The 25,023-nt window shown below is 46.7% G+C and overlaps 1 protein-coding gene and 1 long non-coding RNA gene across 6 annotated transcripts in view; one reads left to right on the top strand and one right to left on the bottom strand.

Annotated features, from left to right (window-relative positions):
* LOC129531984 (uncharacterized) overlaps nucleotides 1-20,073 on the top strand; it is a 30,884-nt gene extending 10,811 nt beyond the window's left edge. The window contains exons 4-8 of the long non-coding RNA XR_010129724.1: nucleotides 10,086-10,232; nucleotides 14,494-15,183; nucleotides 16,698-16,935; nucleotides 19,087-19,244; nucleotides 19,924-20,073. This is a non-coding gene — a long non-coding RNA (uncharacterized lncRNA). The remainder of the gene's footprint in view (nucleotides 1-10,085; nucleotides 10,233-14,493; nucleotides 15,184-16,697; nucleotides 16,936-19,086; nucleotides 19,245-19,923) is intronic.
* Nucleotides 17,596-25,023, bottom strand: part of EIF4E2 (eukaryotic translation initiation factor 4E family member 2) — a 32,580-nt gene continuing 25,152 nt past the window's right edge. For all 5 annotated transcript variants that reach the window (XM_031008557.3, XM_031008558.3, XM_063695285.1 and 2 more), the window contains one exon: nucleotides 17,596-20,324. Coding sequence is in view for 3 of the 5 variants with exons in the window: in XM_031008558.3 (XP_030864418.1) it covers nucleotides 20,285-20,324 (40 nt within the window). In the remaining 2 variants the exon portion in view is untranslated. The remainder of the gene's footprint in view (nucleotides 20,325-25,023) is intronic.

The following is a 25,023-nucleotide window of genomic DNA, read 5'->3' as shown; positions in this document are numbered from 1 at the left end:
AGCAACCACTGGATCATGGTGTCTCCATAGTTTTACCTTTTCCAGAATGTCACAGTTGGAGTCATACAGTATGGGGCCTTTTCAGATTGGCTTTTTTCACTTAGCATTATGCATTTACATTTCCTCCCCGTCCTTTTATAGCTTGATGGCTCATTTCTTTTTAATCACTGAATAATATTCCATTGTATGAATGTATCATAGTTTGTCTAATTTTTAGTTTGTCTAATTTTTGTCTTGTTTTTGAAATAGGAAAAAAGTCCTTCATTTAGAAAGGAAAAAAAGTTGGTCAGGAGTGGTGGCTCATGCCTGTAATCCTAGCACTTTGGGAGGCTGAGGTGGGCAGGTCACCTGAGGTCAGGAGTTCGAGACCAGCCTGGCCAACATGGCAAAACCCCATCTCTACTAAAAATTAGCTGGGCGTGGTGGTGCGTGCCTGTAATCACAGCTACTCGGGAGGCTGAGGCAGGAGAATCGCTTGAATTGGGAAGCGGAGATTGCATTGAGCCAAGATTACACCACTGCACTCCAGCCTGGGCAACAGAGTGAGACTCCATCTCAAAAAAAAAGTTTTGCAGGGAGAGGAGGCATTGAATGCCGGCGCTGGGGCCACCTGGTGAGGTGGGGAAGTGAGTAGAGCAGGACATTCCATGGGAGGGGGCGAGGCGCCAGGCTGCCTGGGGGAGGGGGCTGCAGAAGGATGGTGGCCACAGGAGGCGCTTAGCTGGAGCCCTGGGTCCTGGGAGATAGGGCGGGGGTGGGACAGGTGCAGGAGCCGCTGGGATCTGATGTCCCTTCATGTTGACCCGTGTCTTGAGGGATTTCCTGTCTAGCTTGTGGATGGTCAAATCACCCCTTTTGGCCCCATCCTGGCAGCTGCGGTCTGGGAAGCTAGACAGAGCTATCCTTTTATCCATAAGCTGCTCACATTTCCCAGGAGGCCAGGGGCTCAGAGCTGGGATCTTTAGCACCTTCCGGGCCAAACCGGCAGTCTGCCAGGTTGCCACTGGTTCCAGGGCCTAAGTCACCAGCTGCGACAGCCCCTTTGACACCACTGCATTCCCAGGGCTGGGGTAGCTGCCGGAGAGGGGGCTGTTAAGCTCCCCCCAGTCTCAGTTCTGAGACCCCTCAGATCTCATGACTGTAGGGCCTTAAAGGTCATCTGGCCTACCCTTGGGTCTACCACTGGCATCTCAGCAAATCCCCTAACAGGTGGCCTTCCGGGCTCTGCTTCTTCACCTGCAGTGCCTGAGCCAGCCACTCCATTTTTAGACAGCTCAAATGGTCAGGGAGCTTTTCTTAAACCTAAAGCCTCATCACTGTAACTTCTACCCAGAGGTGCTAGTTCCACACACAAGGCCATTTTCCATGATTGATCATTTAGATATTTGAAACCATTCCTCTGGCACTGTTCCCTTCTCAGGGCTAAAGGGGTTCAGGGCCTCAGCTGTGCTGTGGGTGGTACTGGTGGGGTGCCTCTGAGACCTCAGATCTTCCGCTGGATCACTGAGCAGCAGCCCCTGGAGAGGTAGCCGACACCCTCTCCCCACTTCTGGAGAATTGGGTGTAGCTTTTCCCACCTGGGTTAGTGCTGGGGCCCATGATTTCCCAGGCATGACTTCTCGTCTGCACCCATGCTGAGCAGCCCGCCCTTTCCACACTGATGACCCATTTTCCAACAGGGAAGGCAATTTGTCTGCCTGTGTTAATCTCACATCAATTGCCTCTTGTTCTTTTATGCTCTGATCATCAATTAAAAGATACAGTACTGCTCTTGGTGGTTTTTGCAAGCCTCAGCTCATTCTGGACTGGCATCTTAGCAACAGCTGTCCTAGAGAGTCAGCCTAGGATTGGTGTGGTGCCTTTTTTCGAACTTTTTTCCATGATTTGGTTGACCCGTCACCACCTTAGCATGCCCTTGACCTGGGAGGGGACAGTCTGACCATTAGCTGTGGCTCACCAGTGACCCACAGCTGGAGGCAGTTCTCCCCTTATTTTGGACTCTAGTCACCTGTCGTGTGTGGACCACCCAGAGCCCACCCAAGGTGGGGGGTCGAGAGGGGTTCCCTGATGGGGAAAGTAGGCCATGCCTTCCACTCTTGGGACTGCCCATCTCCTCTGTGGGGTCCCTCTCTTTACCACCTGACACTTTGGGTCCCACTGCTTCTCCTCCTGCTTAGTGTGCACCCTGCCACAGATCAGGGAAGCGGGGATCCTATCAGGCCTCATAGGCATGTACTTTTTTATTTTTTATTTTTTTGAGACAGAGTCTTGCTTTGTCACTCAGGCTGGAGTGCAGTGGCGGGATCTCAGCTCACTGCAGCCTCTGCCTCCCAGGTTCAAGTGATTCTCCTGCCTCAGCCTCCCAAGTAGCTGGGAGTACAGATGCAAGCTACTACACCTGACTAATTTTTGTATTTTTAGTAGAGACGGGGTCTCACCATGTTGGCCAGGCTGGTCTTGAACTCCTGACCTCAGGTGATCCACCTGCTTCGGCCTCCCAAAGTGCTGGGATTACAGGCATGAGCCACCGTGCCTGGCCAGGCATGTACTTTTCTGACTTGAGCTCATGGAAATGTTTCCCTGTGCCAAGTGGGGCTCTCATTCATTTGCTGTCAGGCTGAGCTTGCCTAGATGGTAGGGGCTAAAGCACCTGCAGGCTCTCACCTACCTGCAGGCTCTCACCTACCTGCAGGCTCTATGCTGACTCAGGACATGCGGAGGGGTAGATGGAGCCTGGGGGTTGGAGCAAAAGGCGGACTCTCCCTGAATAAGAGGCCTGTCAGCCAACAGTGCCCTGGTGCCAGTACTAATGGAGCCAGTTCGGAGAGCAGGAACCCAGGCCCTGCTTTAGAGCAAGAGCTAAGCATTGAAATCAAGCATACCACTGTGTAAGTTTTTGTACTTACTAATTAATTTATTATTTTATTTTATTTCTTTGAGGCGGAGTCTCGCTGTCGCCCAGGCTGGAGTGCAGTGGCGCGATCTCAGCTCACTGCAACCTCTGCCTCCTGGGTTCAAGCGATTCTCCTGCCTCAGCCTCCCTAGTAGCTGGGACTACAGGCACGTGCCACCACGCCTGGCTAATTTTTTGTGTTTTTAGTAGAGACACGGTTTCACCAGGTTAGTCAGAATGGTCTTGATCTCCTGACCTCGTGATCCACCCACCTTGGCCTCCCAAAGTGCTGGGATTACAGGCGTGTACCACCGTGCCTGGCTATACTTTAATTTAATGTAATTCACTTATTTGTTTAGAGATGGGGTCTTGATCTGTTGCCCAGGCTGGAGTGCAGGGGCTTAATCATAGCTCACTGCAGCCTCAAATTCCTGGGCTCAAACAATCCTCCCACCTCAGCCTCCTGAGTAGCTGGGACTACAGCCACACGCCACTATGCCTGGCTAATTTTAATAAAATTTCTAAGAGATGGGGTCTTGCTATGTTGCCCAGGGTGGTCTCAAACTCCTGGGCTCAAGTGATCCTCCTGTCTCGGCCTCCAGAGGAGCTGGGATTACAGGCAGGAGCCAAGGGGTCCAACTTGAACTTTTATTTTAAAATAATTTTAGACTTACACAAGAGTTGCTAAGATAGTACACAGAGTTCCGAAGTACCCTTCACCCTGCTTCCCCTAATGTTACCACTTTACCTAAATATGGCACATTGATCAAAACTAAGAAATTAGCATTGGTACACTACAGCTAACTAAACTTCAGACTTTATTCCGATTTCCCTGGTTGACCTTCTTCTGTTCCAGAATCCTATTCAAGATTCCAGATCATAGTCATCAGGTCTCCTCACTCATCTGTGACAGTTTCTAGGTCTTTGCTTGTCTTTTATGACATTCACACTTTTGAATAGTGCTGGTCAGGTATTTTGGCATTTTGTAGAATGTCCCTTGGTGTGGGTATGTCTGACATTGTCTCATGAGTAGACTAAGGTTATGGATTCGGGGGAAGAAGACTTCACAGGTGACTGCGTCTCTCAGCACATCCTCCCGAGGCATGCCATGTCAACGTGCCTCACTGATGCTGTTGACTCTGACCACTTGGTGAAGGTGGTGTCTGCCAGTTTCCTCCACTATTAAATTACTGCTTTTCCCCTTCTGCTCTTATTCATTAGAAGCAAGTCACCAATCCAGCAGCACATATTTTTTTTATTACTGTACTTTAAGTTCTAGGGTACATGTGCACAACGTGCAGTTTTGTTACATATATATACATGTGCCATATTGGTGTGCTGCACCCATTAACTAGTCATTTACATTAGGTATATCTCCTAATGCTATCCCTCCCCTCTCCCCTCACCCCACGACAGGCCCTGGTGTGTGATGTTCCCCTTCCTGTGTCCAAGTGTTCTCATTGTTCAATTCCCACCTATGAGTGAGAACATGCGGTGTTTGATTTTCTGTCCTTGTGATAGTTTGCTGAGAATGATGGTTTCCAGCTTCATCCGTGTCCCTACAAAGGACATGAACTCATCCTTTTTTATGGCTCCAGCAACACATATTTAAGGGGAGGGGAATTAAGCTCCCTCTCCTGGAATGAGGAATATCAAATATTTGTAAACATACATTCAAACCATCACTGTAATTAGAAATATTTTCAGGGGAGATACTTGGAGGCTATAGGAAATATCCTGTTTCTCCTTGAAGTCTTACTCACTATTTTTAGCATTCATTTGCAGATCTTGCCTGTAACATTTATTAATAAGGTGTTCTGGCTGGGCACAGTGGCTCAAGCCTGTGATCCCAGCACTTTGGAAGGCCAAAGCGGCTGGATCACCTGAGACGGAGAATTCGAGACCAGCCTGGCCAACATGGTGAAACCCGGTCTTTACTAAAAAACACACACAAATTAGCCAGGCATGGTGGTGTGCACCTGTAATCCCAGCTATTTGGGAGGCTGAGGCAGGAGAATTGCTTGGGTCCGGGAGGCGAAAGTTGCAGTGAGCCGAGATTGTGCCACTGCACTCCAGCCTGGGCAACAGAGTGAGACTCCCTCTCAAAAATAAATAAATAAACAAATAAATAAATAAATAAATAAATAAGGTGTTCTGAGCCAGGTGTGGTGGCATGCCCCTAGTCCCAGCTACTCAGGAGGCTGAGGCTGGAGGATCCCATTTAACCAAGAATCTGAGGCTATAGTGTGCTATAATCACGCCTGGAATAGCCACTGCACTCCAGCCTGAGCAACACAGTGAGACCCCTGTCTCTTAAAAAAAAAAGTCCATAATTTATTCAGATTTCCTTAGTTATTACCTGATGTCCTTTTTCTGCTCCAGGGTCCCATCCAGATACCACATGACACCCGGTTGTCCTGTCTTCGGAGGCTCCTCCTGGCTGGGACAGTTTCTCAGACTTTCCTTGCTGCGATGGCTGCTCAGGCTTTGAGGAATACAGTCAGTGTTCTGTAGAACGTCTCTCTCGCTACTGGAATTCGTCTAATGTTTTTCTCATGATTAGACTGGGGTTGGGCGTGTTTAGAAAGAAGACCACAGAAGTAAAGTGCCTCCCTCATCACACCGTGTCAAGGGTACACACCACCATGTGACTTCTCCCTGTCGCTGCTGACCTGGCCTCCTGGCTGAGGCAGGATTGCTCAGCTTCCTCCATTCTCAGCTTTACACTTGTGATCTCCTTTCCACGCTGCACTTGCTGGAAGGGAGTCACTGTATGCAGCCAACACTGAAGGAATGAAGTTATTCCACACAGGATTTAGAATGCTCCACAGACAATTTTTCTGCTCTTCCTATTTATTTTACATCAGTACGCATTCAAAGACACTTATTTTATCCTTTGGGCTATAATCCAATACCACTTTTTACTTTGTTGCTTAATTGTTTCAGCTTTGGCCATTTGGCACTTTCAGGTGGCTCCTGTGTCCCTTTGACATGTCCCATCAATGTGGTTTCTTTGCTGGTTTTTGTTTTTAGCACTTTTTTTGGGCGGGGGGGGGGGGGGGACAGAGTCTCACTCTGTGGCCCAGGCTGGAGTGCAGTGGTGCAATCTCGGTCACTGTAACCTCTCTGCCTCCCAGGTTCAAGCGATTCTTCTGCCTCAGTCTCTGGAGTAGCTGGGATTACAGGCACGTGCCACTTACACCCAGCTAATTTTTGTATTTTTAGTAGAGACGGGGTTTCACCATGTTGGCCAGGCTGGTCTCGAACTCCTGGCTTCAGGTGATCTGCCCACCTTGGCCTCCCAAAGTGCTGGGATTACAGGAGTGAGCCACTGCGCTGGGCCTTGTTCTTAGCACTCCTTAACTTTCTGGCTCTATAAAATGCTCCAGGCTTATCTTATATTTTTCCTGCCCAGCCCTATAATCAGCTCTTTCACCAAGGAGTCTGGTTCCTTGTATTGGATAACTATTTAGAAATCAAGATCTAGGGCCAGGTGCGGTGGCTCATGCCTGTAATCCCAGCATGTTGGGAAGCTGAGGCGGGCAGATCACCTGAGCTCAGGAGTTCAAGACCAGCCTGGGTAACATGGCAAAACGCCATCTCTACAAAAAATACAAAAATTAGCCAGGCATGGTGGCATGTGCTTGTAGTTTCAGCTACTTGGGAGGCTGCCGCAGGAGAATCACTTGAGTCCAGGAAGCAGAGGTTGCAGTGAGCCAAAATCACACCACTGCACTCCAGCCTGGGCGACAGCGAGAGAGACCCCGTCTCAAGATCTGGGTGTAAGGTGTACTCATTGCTACTGGGTGTCACTGCCTCTAGTCTGTCTCAGAGGACAAATCTAGGGAACATGTCTACCTATATTAACCCACATATACACACATATCTATATGTCTGTATCTATCTGTGTGTGTGTCTATTAAACATGATTGTAGGCTACCTTCTACTCTAATCCAGCATTACATGGTTCATTCTAGTCTCATGCAGTTTTGAAGGCTGTCATGGTGGTAGTTAATGTTGTAGGTTGCTGGGAGGCTACAGTAAACGGCAATTATCCCTGATGACTTCAGAGTCTTTCATCTCCACGTACCCTTGACCTGGCAGGCATTTTGCTGCTTGACACTGGACTCATCAAGATGAGCTGATGTGCTGCCAGAATGACCCTTCTGCGCCCAAGCTCATCCTGGATCCACCCTGAGGCTGCAAGTGATGTCAACTAAGCAGAAACAGAGCCGGGACTAGGAAATCGGGTCTGGGCTGTTAGCACCGCACCTGCACTGGGCTGCCCTGTGATTGCTGAGGCACCAAGAAAAGGCTAGGAAGTCCATGTGGTTAGGCCTAAGATGAACTGACAGGGTCTCTTGCATTTAATTCATGCTCCTTACTTCAGTGGAAAGCTTAACAGGGACATAAGTTAAGACAGCAATTTATAACTGCAGCTGACACTGGAATCATGGGTGTCGGGTCCAGACCCTGCCAATTATAAGGCACCATCAGGACTAAGCTGTGCTGAGCTAAGCGATGGTGACGGTGGGCTTTAACCCTGGCTTTGGTCTTCCTTTGAGCTTCAACACGTCATCATCCTGGGAGACATCCCGGACCCATACCTCCCTGCCTTCGTGGTTCCTTGGCCTAAAGCATCTGGCCTACCAGCCGTCCTCTCCCGTGCTTGTCCTCTGGCCTTTGCCATCACCTGAAGTTGCTTTTTCTGGAATGACTTTCCTTCTAGTCATCTTCTTCTCTGACTCTTACACTACCTGCTGTTTGCCTCACTAGGGCCCCCAGAACCCCTAACCCTCCCTGTTACTCTGCCATAACCTCCCTCACCTGCTGAGGCCCCTTGGCCAATCACTTCAGGTACCGTGACTGGGGCCTTCTCCAGCTTGTGCCCTCTGTCTCCAGCCCACCAGCTCTGCCAATTCCTGAACCTGGGGATCCAGACTGGATTAGTTCCTTCCTGGTTTGAGCCACCAATCCATGCCCTCGGCACTCCCTGAGCATCCTTGTGTGCAGGTGTAGTGGGTTTCCATCTCCCCACCCCCTGCCCTATGGCTCTTTCAAACCTTTAGTCTTCTCTATAAATAGATCCAGGTTTTACAGGAAAGGGCTTTCAAGTATGAGTCAATCTCCAGAAGCCATAAAAAGAAAGACTGATTCATTCAAATACATAGCAACAAGATTTTGGATGCAAAAACACGTTGGGCAAAACAAGACAAGCTTGGAAAGAACACTTGCAGTGCCACTGGTCAGTGATTTCAAGGAGAGCAAATAAAATCACCCGACACCCCAGCAGACCAGAGCAAAGGACTGTCCATAGAACATAATGCTCATTAGACAGAGGACAGAACTAAGCAAATCAGCAGTTCATGGCCAGAATCCTCATTCACCCAGTCCAGAGGGACAAGAGACAGTGGAGCTGGACAGGTCATCAGTCCCCACCAGCAGGAGGCAGCTGGAACTCCTCCCACTAGGAGGAGAGGCAAAATGCTTGCATCACCTTCTTGGCACCTGGGCTGCTTATATCCTGGAGGCTCCAAAATAAGTTATATAGGCAGCCACTTTAGAGCCAAGCTTGCCTGCAGAACAACAGGTTTTCCTGTTCAGATACAACTCATCTTTGACTCTCTCGCCCACCCTTAGCCACCAGCACGGTAAAGTCCTCATCCTGTAACATTGGGTAAGCCATCCTGGACTCCTCATTTGATTGTGTTGGTTCCTGCTCTGGTCAAGCTCATATTACAAACAAAGGGATAATCTCCTTAATATGTAAAATACTCCTGTTAGTCAATAAGAAAAAGACCACCAACTCAATAGAAAAATTGTCAAGTTACGAACAGAAAACCCAACACAAATTGTCCTTAAATATATGAAAAGAAACTCAATCTCACTCATAAAAAGAATGACATTGAAATACCATTTTTTACCTATCGGATTAGCAAAAATCTAAATTTTATAATATATTCTCTTTGTGGAGCTGAGATAAAACACATGCATTGCTGGTGAGAGCGTAACCTGGGGAGCAATTTGGCAATAGTTATCAAATCAAATATCATGTACTCCTTAACCCAGCATATATGTATATATATGAGGAGATTTACTATGGGAATTGGCTCAGGTGATTACGGAGGCTGAGAAGTCCCACCATCTGCTGCCTGCAAGCTGGAGGGCCTGGGAAATGCAGTCTGAGTCTTAAAGCCTGAGAACCAGGATCGAGAACCAGGAGCTCCAATGTTGGAGGGCAGGAGAAGATGGATATCCCAGCTCAAGAAGACAAAGCAAGTTTGCCCCTACTCTGCCTTTTTGTTCTGTTCAGCTCTTAATGGATGGATGATGCCCACCTACACTGGTGAGGGTGAATCTTCACTTAGTCTATCAACTCCAATCTTCATCTTCTCCAGAAACATCCTCACAGACACACCCAGAAATCATGTTTTACCAGCTATGTGGTCATTCCTTGGCCCAGTCAAGTGAACACATGAAATTAACCATCACGCAGCCCAACAATTCTGGTTCTAGAACTGATCCTACTAATATGGTTCTACACATGCAAAATGATGGGTATATACACAAAGCCATTCACTTCTTTCAGCAAAATACTGGAAACAATCGAAATGTTCATGAAATCAGTAGATGGGGCCAGGCACAAAGGGGAACCCCTGTAACCCTAGCTACTTGGGAGACTGAGGTAGGAATATTGCTAGAGCCTGGGAGTTCAATGCTGTAGTGCACGATGGCCATACCCATGAATAGCCACTGTACTCCAGCCTGGGCAACATTAGCGAGACCTCGATCTCATCTCTTAAGAAAAATTAGGTTACAAAAAGATGGCACATCCATATACTCTCCCATACAACTTTTAAATCTTTTCTTCTCTTCTTCTTTTTTTTTTTGAGACAGAGTTTCTGTCTTGTTGCCCAGGCTGGAGTGCAATGGCGGGACCTTGGCTCACTGCAACCTCCGCCTCCTGGGTTCAAGTGATTCTCCTGCCTCAGTCTCCTGAGTAGCTAGGATTACAGGTGTGCACCATCATGCCCAGCTAATTTTTGTATTTTTTTAGTAGAGATGGGGTTTCACCATGAACAGGCCAGGCTGGTCTCGAACTCCTGACCTAGTGATCTGCCCACCTCAGCCTCCTAAAGTGCTGGGATTACAGGTGTGAGCCACCACGTGCAGCTCTTCTCTTCTTTAACAGGACAGAATACATTTCAGCTTCAAAACCAGCATTGTCTTTAATGGGGGACTCCTAGAGGCATTCCCACCAAGTTAGGAACAAGACAGCACACCCACTGTTACCAGCGTAAATCAACAATGTACCGGAGGTGCTAACCCACACAATAAGGTAAGGCAAAGAAAACAGAGATAGCAAAGTTGGAAAGGAGAAAGTAAAACCTTCATAATTTGAAGATAATAAGATTATAAAGCCAGGCATGGTGGCTTGCACCCGTAATCCCAGCTCTTTGGGAAGCTGAGGTGGGAGGATTACGTGAGTGCAGGAGGTTCCAGACCAGCCTGGGTGACATAGTGAGACTTCATCTCTACAAAAAATACAAAATTAGCTGAGTGTGGTGGTGTGCGCTTGTAATCCCAGCTACTCCAGAGGCTGAAGTGGGAGGATCCCTTAAACCCAAGAGGTGGAGACTGCAGTGAGCCAAGGTGGTACCACTGTACTGCAGCCTGGGGGACAGAGCAAGACTATGTAAAAAAAAAAAAAAAAAAAAAAATATATATATATATATATATATATACACACACACACACACACACACACACACACACACACACACCTGGCAAATACAAGCAAACGATCTGTGAAATGCTACAAATAGCAATAATTTATTAATTATCAGTGAACAAAACTCAATCATAGAGGTCAGTAGCTCTCACATTCCCGCTTTAGGATGATGGGGTACCAGTAAGACCAGGGACCTTCATAAACATGAGCCTGAGGGAAGAACATGTAATTTCCCTCTACCTTCGTAAAGTTGATAGCTGGAACAAGCCTTCTGTGACAAAAGATAGATTAACAAGAGAAAAGCCATTTTTATGTTAATGCGCACAGTTTACATCATGTGGGAGGAGCCTCAGTTGAAAGGTGTAGCTCTCAAGGCAGTGCCTTGAAGCTCTGCCTTAAATAGTATTTTATCAAAAAGCTGTAATTTTTTTTTTTTTTTTGAGACTGAGTCTTGCTCTGTCGCCCAGGCTGGAGTGCAGTGGCACGATCTCGGCTCACTGCAAGCTCCGCCTCCCGGGTTCATGCCATTCTCCTGCCTCAGCCTCCCCAGTAGCTGGGACTACAGGCGCCCGCCACCGTGCCCGGCTAATTTTTTTGTATTTTTAGTAGAGACGGGGTTTCACTGTATTAGCCAGGATGGTCTCGATCTCCTGACCTCGTGATCCGCCCACCTCAGCCTCCAAAAGTGCTGGGATTACAGGCTTGAGCCACAGCGCCCGGTGAAAAGCCATAAATCTTGGCGTGGTGACATGACAAAGGAGAGTCTTGCAAAGGCAGGAAAACTCTGGGAAGGGAGTAAAGTTAGCTCCCAAATTTCCCTGGTCCCATTGGCACCATCTCTGAGTTGATGAGCAAGTTGTTTGAGGAAATTTTCCATCTCTGCTTTTACACAGGAAAGCTGGAGGGGAGGTAGAAGGATCTCGTCTTTGTGAATTGCTGTCCTGCCATCGGGCAAGCAGAGGGAAAGGCTGAGTGCCCCCTGCATTTAGCCTTCTTCAGCCCAACAATCACAGTGTTTTATTATTTATTTATTTGCTAATTTATTTATTTATTTAGAAATGGAGTCTCACTCTGTAGCCCAGGCTAGAGTGCAGTGGCACGATCTTGGCTACTGCAACCTCTGCCTCCTGGGTTCAGGTGATTCTCCTGCCTCAGCCTCCCAAGTAGTTGGGATTACAGGCATGAGCCATCAGGCCCGGCTAATTTTTGTATTTTTAGTAGAGCTTGGCTATGTTGGCCAGGCTGGTTTCAAATGTCTGAGCTCAGGTGATCCGTCTGCCTCGGACTCCCAAAATGCTGGGATTACAGGTGTGAGCCACTGCGCCCGGCCGGCAGTATTTTAATTAGTTTATTTATGTAGTGTTTTACGCTTATGTAAAACTCAGTATTTTAGAGAGAAATATTTAGGTTTCCTTCAAGCCCACTGCTGCACTTCATTTGCTGTGAAATGAGTTCTTCAGCGAGAGGCAGTGCTGGGTGGAACAGCACACGATGACTAAGGCATTTTATAAATCTGCTTTTGGCAGGAATTTCTCCGCAGCCAGCATCCATGCCAGGCCTGTTCAGAGATGAGGGAGGCGTGGACCCTGCCTTCCTGGAACCTATCCCAGCAGCCAGAACAGACAAGGACACCTGCAGTTCCAGTCTCTTGGGCCTAGTGCTGTGGGAAAATAGAAGGTGCCCATGATTAGGGCGGGAGGGGACCAGGGGCTGCCTGGAAGAGGCAATATGTGAAGGGTGGTGGAGGTGGGCAGGGTGAAGGGTGGAGTGAGGGCCTTCTACAGCAGGGAACGAATGGCATGACAGCAGGGGACAAGGATGTATCTGCAGAACCCTGGGAAATCTAGTCAAAACTGATGTGGCAGGGCTTTCAATGAAGAAGCATGTGAGGTCCTTCAACAGTGCCAGGCTCAATGGTGTGAGCACAACATGGGCTGGGGCTGGCGAGGATGTTGCAGGGGGCAGGAGCACCTTGATTAGATGTGGGGAAGATACTAGGGATGTGTGTGTGTGAAGTTGTCCAAGGAGGCCAGGGCATAGGTCCAGGGGCAGTAATGAAGGAGGGTCTCTCCAAGATCATAGTCCTGACCTGGGCTGCCCATTAGAACCTCCCAAGAAGCACTGTGCTAAGATGAGGAGCAGGGTCTCCTCCGAGGGCCTCTGGCCATTCTGTCACATAGGAGGGACCAGCCACCTGTCCTCTGTAAAAGGGTCTTGGACATCACTCGGAGATAAAGTGGGAACTGGTCAGGTGACAGAGGTGTGCGTGCGCCTGTGGGTGGGACGGGAGTGAGCTGAGGTGAACCTGCAGCAGAACTGATGACAGCAAAGGAGCCTGGCAGTGAGTCAGCCAGGGTGGCTGGAGCCAGGGCATGGTGGGCACTGCGAGCCAGAGAGCATGGGGTGGGAGGCTGGACCTCCAAACCCTTCCAGGAGCCTGGTGCTGGGTGGTGCCCGGCCAGCTCGGCCACAGATGAGCTCAGCCTCTGCAGGGGCTCTTACCATGTTCTGGAAGCATCCTGACGGGGGTCGGGGGGCTAAGACCCTGCGAAGAGCACACGAGGCCACAGGGCAGGGCTCTGGCTCTTGGGTCAACGTTAACAGTCCTCTTGTCAGGGACAGGAGGAAAGTCATCTGGAGGGGGATGTTGGATTAACCTACCTGCCTTCTTGGGCTCACAGGGGACAAGGCCTTGATGCCCCTCTCTCTGTCCATTCAGGGTCCGGACTGAAAGGATGGAGGATGACAGGTAGAAGGTGCTCTGAGCATTCCTCCCCTGCCTCCTCACAGAGACGTCAAGGTAGAGGGCAGGCCCTGGTGTGAAATACTATTGTCTATGTTTACTACAAGGAAGAGGATGGGTGAGATGGAGAAAGGGAAGTTTTGCTCTCAGCGTGGGAGTTTTACTTCCCATACAGTTCACAGAGAGGGTCTGACAGGGCCCGCTGGACAAATGTGGAGAGAATAATTTGGGCAGAGCCAGGCATGGCAGCATGTGCCTATAATCCCCGCGACTCAGCAGGCTGATGCCGGAGGATCACTCAAATACAGCCTGCGCCACACACCAAGACCTCACCTTAAATTTTTTTTTTAAATGAGGCCAGGCATAGTGCCTCATGCCTGTAACCCCAGCTTTGGGAGCTTGAGGCAGGAGAATCACTTGAGGCCAGGAGTTCAAGTTCAAGACCAGTCTGGGGAACAATGCAAAATCCCGCCAGGGACCTCCATAAACAATGCAAAAAAAAAAAAAAAAAAAAAAAAAAAAGGTGGGGGTTGATGCAGAGGGACTTTAAGGAAGTCTGATTGTGGAAATAGGGAACAGAGATGCCTGGAACCTACATGCCATGATTTAGGGTAAGGCCAATACTCAGGCCAGGAGGAGGGTGTGGGATTAGGGGAAAGGACAGAAAATGTCACCTTGCTGGTAAATCCCTGTGCCCTCTTGGCCATTCCCAGAGCCCCAGGGGGAGCTGCCTTGCTCATGGCTCTTGATCCTCCTTGGCCAGTGGGGTGGGGCCTCTGATCTACTAGGATCACCCTGCAGCAGCAAGAGTCATTTTGGAGCTACTGGCCCTCATCTGTTCCGAAGCCCTCTTTCCCAACAATCAAAATAATGACTTGCAGACTAGGTGAGCTATAATCTATCAGTGTGACAGGCTTAAGAGCTCTGGAATTCTAAGTCAAGTCCGATCTCTGCCCTTACATGGTGAGTGACTTTGTGTTAACCTCTGCCTGTTTCTTCATTTGTGAAATGGGGAACCCACAAGGCTCTTGTGAGATTTAAATGAAATATGCATGTAATTTTAGTGTCTAGCAGTTTTCAATAAATGGTACACTTTACTACATATGATACTACTCTCACCCATAGGCAACATCTCCAGCATGAAGCCCACTGGCCTCATGTCTGTACTTCTGGAGTCCAGGTGAGCAAAGGTCACCTGTCCACTGGACTTGGCCCACATGGACTACACCTGAGCCACCAATCCTCTTGGAGGCCTTCTTGCCTCTATTTGCTGCATTCCTTCTTCTCCCCTTTGGACTGCAAGATCAACGGAACAGCCTATAGCTTCCTATTCATCTCCCACTCACCCGACCTGCCACACTGGCCAGCCCACTGGATGGGAGGTAACAGTGCGCTGGACATTCTGAGGGCTGCAGAGGTCTCCTGTGGACCCTGCTCTCTTGCAGGTGACCCATCAGTGCGCTGTACTTCTACAAATTGTTGGAATGGAGACAGTTTATTTTTTTCCCAAGATATTTGTTTGAGTCAAAACGATCTTGACGGGAAGCTGTTAGAGGTCTCATGGAAATAGGCCTGGAGGACAGGATTTGGCTGAGGCTTTCAACTGACATCAGACAAGACTACAATCAAGGGAAAGCAGACCTGGGGCCCAGGGGCAATCACATGAGATGAGAAATACCAAAGAATGTGACCATCCAGGTAGCCGGGGGACACAGCTCCAAAAAAGTGAGAGTGGTGCTGGATTAGCTCCATTGGAGGAACTGGAGGTTCCATTGGATGGTGCTGGATTAGTTCCATTGCTGTTTGGCAAACCAGGTAAATAGATGCATATTCTATATGTGAATTTGCGTTTCCTGCTTCTCCCAGCATGATCACCCGTGGACTAATGGAATGCCTTATTCACCAGCATGTATTCCATATTGCTTTTAATCAAGAAACAAATTTCACAGCAAAGAAAGTGAGGCAATGGGCTTGTGACCAGGTAATCACAGTCATACCACGCATCTCAGCAGGAGGAAGCAGCTGGACAAACATTAGAGTGAAACGGCCTCGTGAAGACTCCGTTACAGCACCACTTGGGAGACAACTTTTGGGTGCTGCCCCCAAGGTTCTGCTTTGCATGTGTTGTCTCTCCTATAACCAGGATTCACAGGTCCAGGAATCAAGGGATAGAAGTAGGAGTGGTTCCTCTCACCTGTCCCCTCAACTGGAGTTCTACTGGTTTGGAGGGCTTGGTTTTTACAGGAGGAATGCTTCCGGGGAACACAAGACAACGGCTCACTGAATTGTACATTGAGGCTCACCTGCTGTTTTGGGCCCTTCTGGGTACTGAACCAACAAGCAAATAAGGGGTTTACTGACTCGGGTGTATTACCAAGGGGAAACAAATGCTGCTGCATACTAGGGGCAGGGAGAACTGTCTAGAACCCATACTTTTCTGAGGTCCCTCTTACAAATAGCAAAAACGAAAGACTGTAACAAAGGAAGGACAACTAATTCAGACACCCTAGGAATAAAGGTTTGGATCAACCACACCAAAAAAAGAATCCTGACCAGCGGAGATCCTGGCTGAGGGCAAAGGAAATACAGAATAGGCAGTGGAAAAGAAAGTGATACATAACTATAGCCTCATGATCATTACAGATGATACATAATCTTTTTTTTTTTTTTTGAGACGAAGTCTCACTCTGTCGCCCAGGCTGGAGTACAGTGGCGCTATCTCAGCTCACTGCAATCTCCTCCTCCTGGGTTCAGATGATTCTCCTGCCTCAGCCTCCTGAGCAGCTGGGACTACTGGCGCACGCCACCACGCCCACCTAATTTTTGTATTTTTAGTACAGACGGGGTTTCACCATATTGGCCAGGCTGGTCTCGAACTCCTAACCTCATGATCCACCCACCTCGGCCTCCCAAAGTGCTGGGATTACAGGCGTGAGCCACCGTGCCCGGCTGATGTACATATTCTTGCTTGTTATGTGCACAATTTTCTTCTCATTATTTCATGCAATTTTTGCTAGAAGTAAACTTTACCCTTTAGTGTTTAGGTACCATTCTCTTGTTCTGTATTCTATTCAGATGGGATTGAAACTGAATTAGAAGAGTCAACACAGCTCAGAGATTGACAGTGACTGGTGAGCTTTACATGTCCTCATTTTTGAGAGAGGGTAACAGCTTCCAATTAATTACATCTCCTTAGGCACAAAGAATTGCTTTTGTGGTGGGACAGAAGTTCAAAGGTGTAGAAGGCTGTGCGCAGATGCTGAGTGGCTAACAGGGGCTGTGCCAGTTAGGAAGCTCTTGTCTCTCAGTTCCACACCCGCTCTTTTTAGCTCTGCTTTTGTGATACCAGCGACAGAACTCTGCAAACATCTCTGCTTCGCAGCTGGCATCCTGTTGGATTTTTCCAGTAGAGGGAAGCTTCCATGCTGCAGGAAGAAGGGGCGTGCTCCTTCCCGTTCCTGTCAGCACTGCTGCAGCAGTTTGCTCTCACAGCTGCATGTGATCCCAGTTGCCATTTCTGACTGGCTCAGAACCAGCTTCATGATGGGCTCAAAGACCCAGGACCAGGTGAGCAACACCCATCCTCAGAGCGCTTCTGGAAGTTGCTACTTCCTTAATTCTTGTGTGCGTTTTTTGCTTTTTTGGTTACTGTGTCAGTAATTCTTTTTATCATATTGTTGAAATAACTGGCATGGTTTCTGTCTCCTATTTGGACCATGACTGATAGACACAGAGAGGAGATTTCTATCTACAGAAACTAAGTCTCAAGACTGTATTGTTTTAAATCCTTTGTCAACAAAACTGAGGCTCAGCAAAGCCTCTTTCTCCCTCAGTGTTTCATGTGGGCACCAGCCATCGGCATGCCCCATGTGTCCCTCTTTAGGCTAAGATACTTAATATAACTAAAACATTCCAAGCTTAGGCCGAGTGATTTCTTACAGTAAAATCAAATTCTTTAAACTTTCTTCTATTCCAATATTCCTTATCCCAAGTTAAGGAGCGTTACCAATTATATTTTGATAATAAAAATGTAAACTGAGTTGTGGCAATGATTAATATCAATTAGAGAATATTTTCACAATAAATTTGTGTCATTGAGATTGACATTGCCTGCACTATTCCACATATTTTGTTTTGGAATGCAGTTAAGATTGGGACTCATACACTGTAGGGTAGAATGATTAACAGTACCCCCGGTTCCCTTGTATTGACAAGTCCACGACCTGGTTCTTGCTGATATTTTCCATTTATTACTGCAGTAGATAATTGCTCTGAAAGTGCAACACTAAATCACTCTTGTCATAGCCTCTGCTCCGTTTCCACTGGCAAATACTTGGAAATTCATTCTTCGAGCATTGTGGACCACAAGCTTCTCTCTGGGTGGGAAATTATTGCCACTGCCAGTATCACAGGGAACACACACACACACACGAACAGAAGGATTCAAAAAGCAGACACTGGAGAGGAGTAGGGGCCAATTTCAAACAGAAAACCCAGCAAAGGGCTGGAGAGGAGTAGGGGCCAATTTCAAACAGAAAACCCAGCAAAGGAGTTAGAGGAGAACAGCTCCAACTGTGCAAAGTGGAGACCGACTCTCCACTCTCCAGTGGCAACCTCACATTCTGGTACTGTGCAAAGCGGAGACCGACTCTTCACTCTCCTCACATTCTCGTTACGTTGGCCCTGGTAGACCTTTATCCCTTTGTCTCTGTAACAGGTGATACCATAATCATAACCGTGTCACATCTCAGCATATCAGAGGCCCATGGAGTAAAAATAGATGAAAAGACCTCTCAAGCTAGTTTGGAAAAATAGAGGGTTTAGATAAACTGACTATTTAATCTCCTACTTAAACCTGTTAGGCAGAATATCTGGGAGAACACTGGGCATAAGATGCTGCCTAACAGGCATAACCCCTTGCTCTAACCAGCCTAGGGCCAGTATGTTTTTGATGGAAAAGACAACTGTCAAATACTACATGACAAAGAGGAAGGGAAAACATGAGCAGCTCTAGAAAACATAAGATTCAAAACTCTGAACAACAACAACAACAACAAAACTATGGACAACACACCTAGCCAGGAGGCCTGACCACTCACTCACTCCTAAGCACACTGTACACATACACACTGACTTTCCCACACACACAACAGTCAGGTAGATGCCCAAAGGAGGGCAAATCCAAATATCTGCTCTCTTTGGAATTTTCATGGCAAATCTGAATTTAGGCAAAAGTGAAGACCTCCCTGGGGTCTTCAAAGACAGCATTTGCTCTCCATGTAGCCAATGGTGCTCTTATATTTGCCAAGCCCTTCACAACTGTCTGGACACCAGAATGCACTCTTCATATTCCTGGAGTTTAAATCACTGCTAGATCTTCTTATCTGATCTATCTTGACCTGTAATAGAAGCACCTCCCTTTTGGCCCCTGTACTCCCCATTCTTTCAGAAAAAAAGTATCCCCAAAACAGTGGTAATTAGAGGGTGTTCAGGAATGGAAAAGTAGGAAGAGTGTAATACAAATACAATAAGGAAATGCCTGTTACTCTCATATGATTTCTCTGAGACCAGGTGGCCAAGGATCCCCTAGTCTTCAAGGATATGTTTTAAAGAGAGGCCTTAATTTAAGGTACTGCAGTCTTTGCTCACAAGAGCCAAGTAAGACGGTGCTACTTGGAGGTTGCTATAGGACTCTGACTCTATTTATTTGAATCCTAGGTGCTCTTTTGACTTCTCTGACTTCAGTCCTTCTGGAGTCAGATCACCCAGCTTCTCTGATGAGTGAGTGGTCATTTTTAAAGCATGCCTGCAGCAGTCTTCAAGAGGTTTCTGCCTGGGCATCACGATCAGCACACATTTGCTCATACACATACCAGGTGATGAGGACTCAACCACTGCAGACAGGCAGAGCCATGCAAATAAAGCCATCCAGCAAGGTCACCTTTTCCTCAGATGCCCCAGTTTCAGGATGATAGAATTTGCATATTAAGTGTTAATAGGCCTGGCAATAACCAGCTTTTGCTTCCCTTCCTCAATGAGGGACATGCCAGAAACAGACTTGCACACAGGCTCTGCTCATATGGGAAACAGGCCTGACACACAGGGTCTGCTCATATGGGAAAATGATTTCAGTCACCGTCCTTAGCTCCAAATTCTGTACTTGGAACCTAGATTATAATCTAGCTCCTAATCGAACTAGATTCTGCTCCAGTTCAGTTTACTAAGGCATTCCCTCTAAGCTGCCTCAGTGAAACCAGTAAGAGCCACTGGATTACAATTCTAAGTGCAGCTATGCCTAAGAAGGAGAGAGTCCCACAGGAGAGGAGACTGGAGGGCATAAGGCAGGGGATGATACAAAATCCTGGACAGTCATCACATCAGTAACACAGCTTCAGAAAGTGGTGGGCTTGGAGGAGGGGAGAGAAAGAAACAAAATGTCCCAATAATTTAATGGCAGAGCTAGAAGAGAGCATTTACAGCTATTCTGGGACTCTCCAACAGAACACTTTTCCTGGATGCACAGACATTTATAATACTGGTAACTCTCATCAACAGCTCTGGCATGTACACGTGGCCACGGCACCCTTCGTACAACACGGGAAGAGAACAACAGGACGCCCAAGAGGCATCTGGACAGCACACAGCAAACAGAAAGGCTGAATGCCCCCCCATGGAACCCCATTAAAAAACAATGTTTGTCTATTACAAAGTCACGTTTTCCGTTTTTCCGCTTTATAAAGTCAGCGATGCTGGAGGGTGTCTAGCGGAATCCGTCCTCCAGGAATGAGTGCAAAAGGAGAGCGCACGGCTCAGGGACGTCCCTTCAGTGAGCAATGGAAGGACTGGCTGGAGGCCTCCCATCCATTTCGGACAAACACACACATACAGAAAAGGATTATTGCCAGCTTGTGTACTCTCACAATGTGATTTTTGTATTTCGAAAGCTTGAATTGTCCCTGAAAGAAAAAAATGGGAGAAAATAGAGTGTTCAATACAAGGATCATCTATACAGAAGCACACATATACAGGGGGACGCTGACTCATCAGCCCTCGGGGTCTCCATGACATATCCCGGGGCCTTCTTCACTTGCCAATCTAATGCCAAAACGGCAACCCACCTCCCAAGTCCCTTGCAAAACTTCCAGTCAATTTTTTGCAACAGCAAAAGATTAGAAACAGTTCAAATGCCGATCAAGAGAGGACTGGTTAAATATTAATGCTAGGGCACATTCGTAAATAAAACAAGGAAGCTCTCTACTGCTGTGGAAAGGGTTCCCATATAAACTGATAGCTTAAGGTGTAGTGTGTACACACGGTATACTACCTTCTGTGTAAATGGGGGTAGGGAAACAAGGTTATAGGTTCGTATTTGCTCATATATACATTATGAAACTTTGCAAGGCTACACAGGAAATCAACAACAGTGGTTACATGGGGCAGTGGAGGTGGAAGGGGCACACTAGAAACTGGGCAGATGGAGGAAGCCTGAGAAGGAGATGTTCTCTCTCTCTCCCCACCTTTCTTTTTATCTAACACACACTTTTGAAAACATTGTATGATTCACCTGGTCTTATATGAACAAAAAACCAACCAACCAACTAACCAAATAAGAATCCTCAGTTTAAAACTTAGAGCTGCTTACAGAAGGAAAGGATATTCCAGGAAGTAAAATCTGGGTACCTTTCACTTTACTTTAGAAACATGGCTCTAATTCTTGAAAGTGTGTGTGTGTGTGTGTGTGTGTGTGTGTGTGGTATGTATGTGGGGGATCCCAATATGTGTCCTCTTAGTTGCCTTTTATTGGATGCAGACAGGCTTGACCAGCCACTAGTGACTTTTCCTGTCCCACCCTAGAAATCTAATGACATCTTAGCAGGTCCTGTCACCATCTGAGTCTCAACATTTCAGGCTGGCAGGGACTTTAAGGTTGCTGCCCTTGCCCAGTGCTTTTGTCAGAAAATTTTACCTGGATTCTGGAGTCATTATTTCTCTTTGATTTTAAAGGGACATTCTAGAAGCTCTGGCTTTAACTGACCTAGTATCTCACTATGTTGCCCAGGCTGGTCTTGAACTCTTGAGCTCAAGTGACCCTCCTGTCATGGTCTCCCAAAATGCTGGGATTACAAGCTCAGCCTGACCTATCTTAAAATTGTTATAATTAGTGGGACATATGGCAATTGGTTCAGAGTAAATATGTGCTAAGGAAAGAATATGCTCAGCCCAGCCAAACAGCAGTTTCTTTCTGTTACTGGCTAACAGATCCTCCTCCATGACGGCAGTCAGCTGACAGTGACCAACAGCCCCCGACTACACAAAGAGAATGACTGCAGACAAGAACTGAGAAGAAAAACTGGAGCTGGTATAGGTGAACTCAGGCTGGGAATAAACTGATGTTATCTCAAAAGTCCACTGGTATTTTATAGCTGGCATGCATGACCATGTGGTTCATTTATCAATGGCTACTTAGCACTTCAACTATCTTCAACTAAAGAGCTGAAGGTTGAAAACAAAGTTAATAGGGTGGTCATCTTTTTAAAAGGCTAATGGTATTTTTTAAAAATTCTTTTCAAAAGGATAGACCCCTCTGAGATGCCACAAGTAGCTAGCAAAGGATAAGGAACATATCTGATCATAACACAGAGAAAAGCAAGCATAACTGGTGTGTGTGTGTTATTTCTGAGTTCTCTTAGGGAAAATATGCTGTGTTACAGAGATGCATTACAAAAGACACTTTTTTTGTACCTACACTTAATACTAAAGAAAGTGATTTCACAGGAACAGATGGCTCTGTTCCATTTCTTCCCTTTTACAGGCACCTCTATGCCCATCTAATCATTGGACACCACAAGTCTATCAGGAGGGATTCTGCTCTTCTTATTAAAAGAAACTAGAAAGGCAGGGATATGGGAAGGTAGGAGCAGAGAATTTGCTGACTTGGGCAATTATCTGTCTTGGAGTAAAGGAGATGGCAGGCAAGTGTCTGGCCCCAACTCTTTCAGCTGTTTAGTGATGGAAAAAGGATTTTCAGGGTAATCATTACCATAAGCAGGTCATCTTATCTTTTGGAAGAATTTCTCTATTATACTAGGTGGGCCAGAAATAAATTCTTTCTCTGTAGCAGATAAACTGGAGAGCTCTAAAAACACTTTCTCATTCAGATTTTTTTTTTTTTTTTTTTTGAGATGGAGTGTCACCAGGTTGTAGTGCAGTGGCACAATCTCAGCTCACTGCATCCTCCACCTCCTGGGTTCAAGCGATTCTCCTGCCTCAGCCTCCCAAGTAGCTGGAACTACAGGTGTGCGCCACCACGCCCAGCTAATTTTTGTATTTTTAGTAGAGACAGGGTTTCACCATGTTGGCCAGGATGGTCTCGATCTCTTGACCTCATGATCCGCCTGCCTCAGCCTCCCAAAGTGCTGGGATTACAGGCGTGAGCCACCGTGCCCAGCCTCATTCAGATACTTAATATTTTTGTTAATATAGACCACTTTATAGTCAGAAAACCTAAGAAATCATATTCTAAGGTCCACTTGCAAAGTGAAAAGGGGGAGGAGAAGAGTAAAGGAAAAGCCAGGAGAATCCAGCTGAGTTTTTCCAGTTTGATTTAAGAGGAAAACAGAACAGCAAATGGGGGTGGCCTGCTCCTGACAGTGACAGACTAACACAGGCTGGTGGCAGTGATGCCCTATGGCTTTGGTCCAGCCTTCTTTAAAAAAGTGGGTTGAGAACAGCTTGATGCCAAATTTGGTCTGAGGAATGTGTTCACCTCAAGCCAGCTGGGAAGTGATACTCCATCACATCCCTCACCCTAGGCTCAGCGCAGAGAGATTAGGAGGCAGAGAAACGGAGAATGTAGAAAGGAAGGGGCAGAGGCCACAGGCGACCCCTTAAAAAACAATGTGCTTCTGTTCTTTTAAAAGCAAACTAAAATTTAGCAAATCCACAGTGAGTTCCTGAAAGCTAGCCCTCTAACAATCTGGCAAAACTGTGACAGCACATGGGCTATGCTTAGGACACCAAAGAGGACACAGAAGCTGACAGTCCCACAATGCTGGAAGAAAAAAAAGAATTCTTTCTCTACCGGATGTTCCTTTGTCCTGATGATGTCTCAGAAATATCCGAGAGCCCCATTCAGACTGGCTTCCAACTTCACATTCCCAGGTATCTTGGGGAAAATGGTTGTCCAAATACTCTGAAACAGCTTTCCAATCTGCTCTACCTTAAAATGGTCATCTTTTAGTACTTTTAGAGAAATGGACAAGTTCCAACTCTGAAAACAATGAACTACGGCAGAGATTAACTCCTGAAAATGGATGACGGGGGGCAAAGTGGTCATTCAGAATGTCCTCCCCTCTCTTGGAGTTAACTGCCACTGTGCTGGTGCCTGGCAAAGGCACCTGAGTGATTCTGGGTTCTCAAGTGAAAGCTGGGAGTCATCCAAGGAGGAAGGCTACCTATGTCTCTGCTCTGAAGATTGGCTCTGAGGGGTCCCGTAGACCTAAGTGCACATAGTCTTCAGGAGAACATTCTTTGGCCATTAGCTGTCCACCCCAGGCCAGTTCTGGCTTCCTCTTCTCTCCCTGCATATTCAGTAAAGCTGCAAACTCTTTCTAGTTTCAGTGAGTCAAATTCCAGTCTCTCGTCTTCAACTTTATTTTATTCCAACTTCATTTCCCAACAATATAGACTCACTGCTCTGTGTATACCGGCCTAGACAGCTAAGTAATCAGAATCCTTTCCTATCAGCTCACTGAGAGTTTTACTGAAGTCATAGTTAAAAGGGCAACACTTACTTGCAACAGGAGTCAAATGAAATTGTCCTAAAATACTAACAGTCACAGGTAATGACATAAAATAGCAGATAAATTGAGGAAAAATATTTGTGATTCATGAAGAATTATTTAAATAGCAGTTTCTCTGCCAAATTTCTTTATAGATCACGATCTATTTGGAGGAAAAAGAAAAGGGAGAGAGGGCTAAAATGTTAAGGGGCCTCTAAAATGGCAGACCCAACAAACGTAAGCTAGGGATGCATATCTTCTCGAACATCTCTTTCACTTACAGCGAGGTTAAATCAACAGAAATGCGACATGAAGTCCTCTTCAAGTCTATTAAGACAATGAAGTGAGTGGATTTTTTGTTGTTGCTGTGTAAATTCATTTTTCCCCCCTACTTTCAGAATAATTTTTGGTTTAAATTCAAACACTCCTCACGGACTTCCAAGCCTGTGCTTTAAGGAAAATACCTGAACCACGAGTGTTCTCTTCGTCTGCCTCCCACACTGTATAAAAAAGACACGGGGGCCACAAAGAGACCACAAAATGGCAATTATGCAAATATATGACTTTTTACGGCAATTCAAAGATATTTTTCCTAGGGGATTAAATCTGCCAAGAGGGGTGGGAGTTATTTTGAATTTTCTTCCATTCTGACTATTCCGCTTTCATTTTAAAGACTTTTCACTGAACCTCAGATGCCATCAATTTTTAAAGGTACATCATTTTATGTATTTTAAGAAGTAAACACTGCCCATTAAACTATGACAAAACCTTTTTAAATCACATTCACTGTAAGCATCCCCAATTTTTTTTTTTTTGAGATGGAGTCTCGCTCTGTTGCCAGGCTGGAGTACAGTGGCATGATCTTGGCTCACTG

This window comes from Gorilla gorilla, chromosome 11 (assembly GCF_029281585.2).
Source record: "Gorilla gorilla gorilla isolate KB3781 chromosome 11, NHGRI_mGorGor1-v2.1_pri, whole genome shotgun sequence".
NCBI classification, from domain to species: Eukaryota; Metazoa; Chordata; class Mammalia; order Primates; family Hominidae; genus Gorilla; species Gorilla gorilla.
Note: the sequence above shows the minus strand (reverse complement) of the source record. Positions and strands in the feature narration are given on the sequence as shown.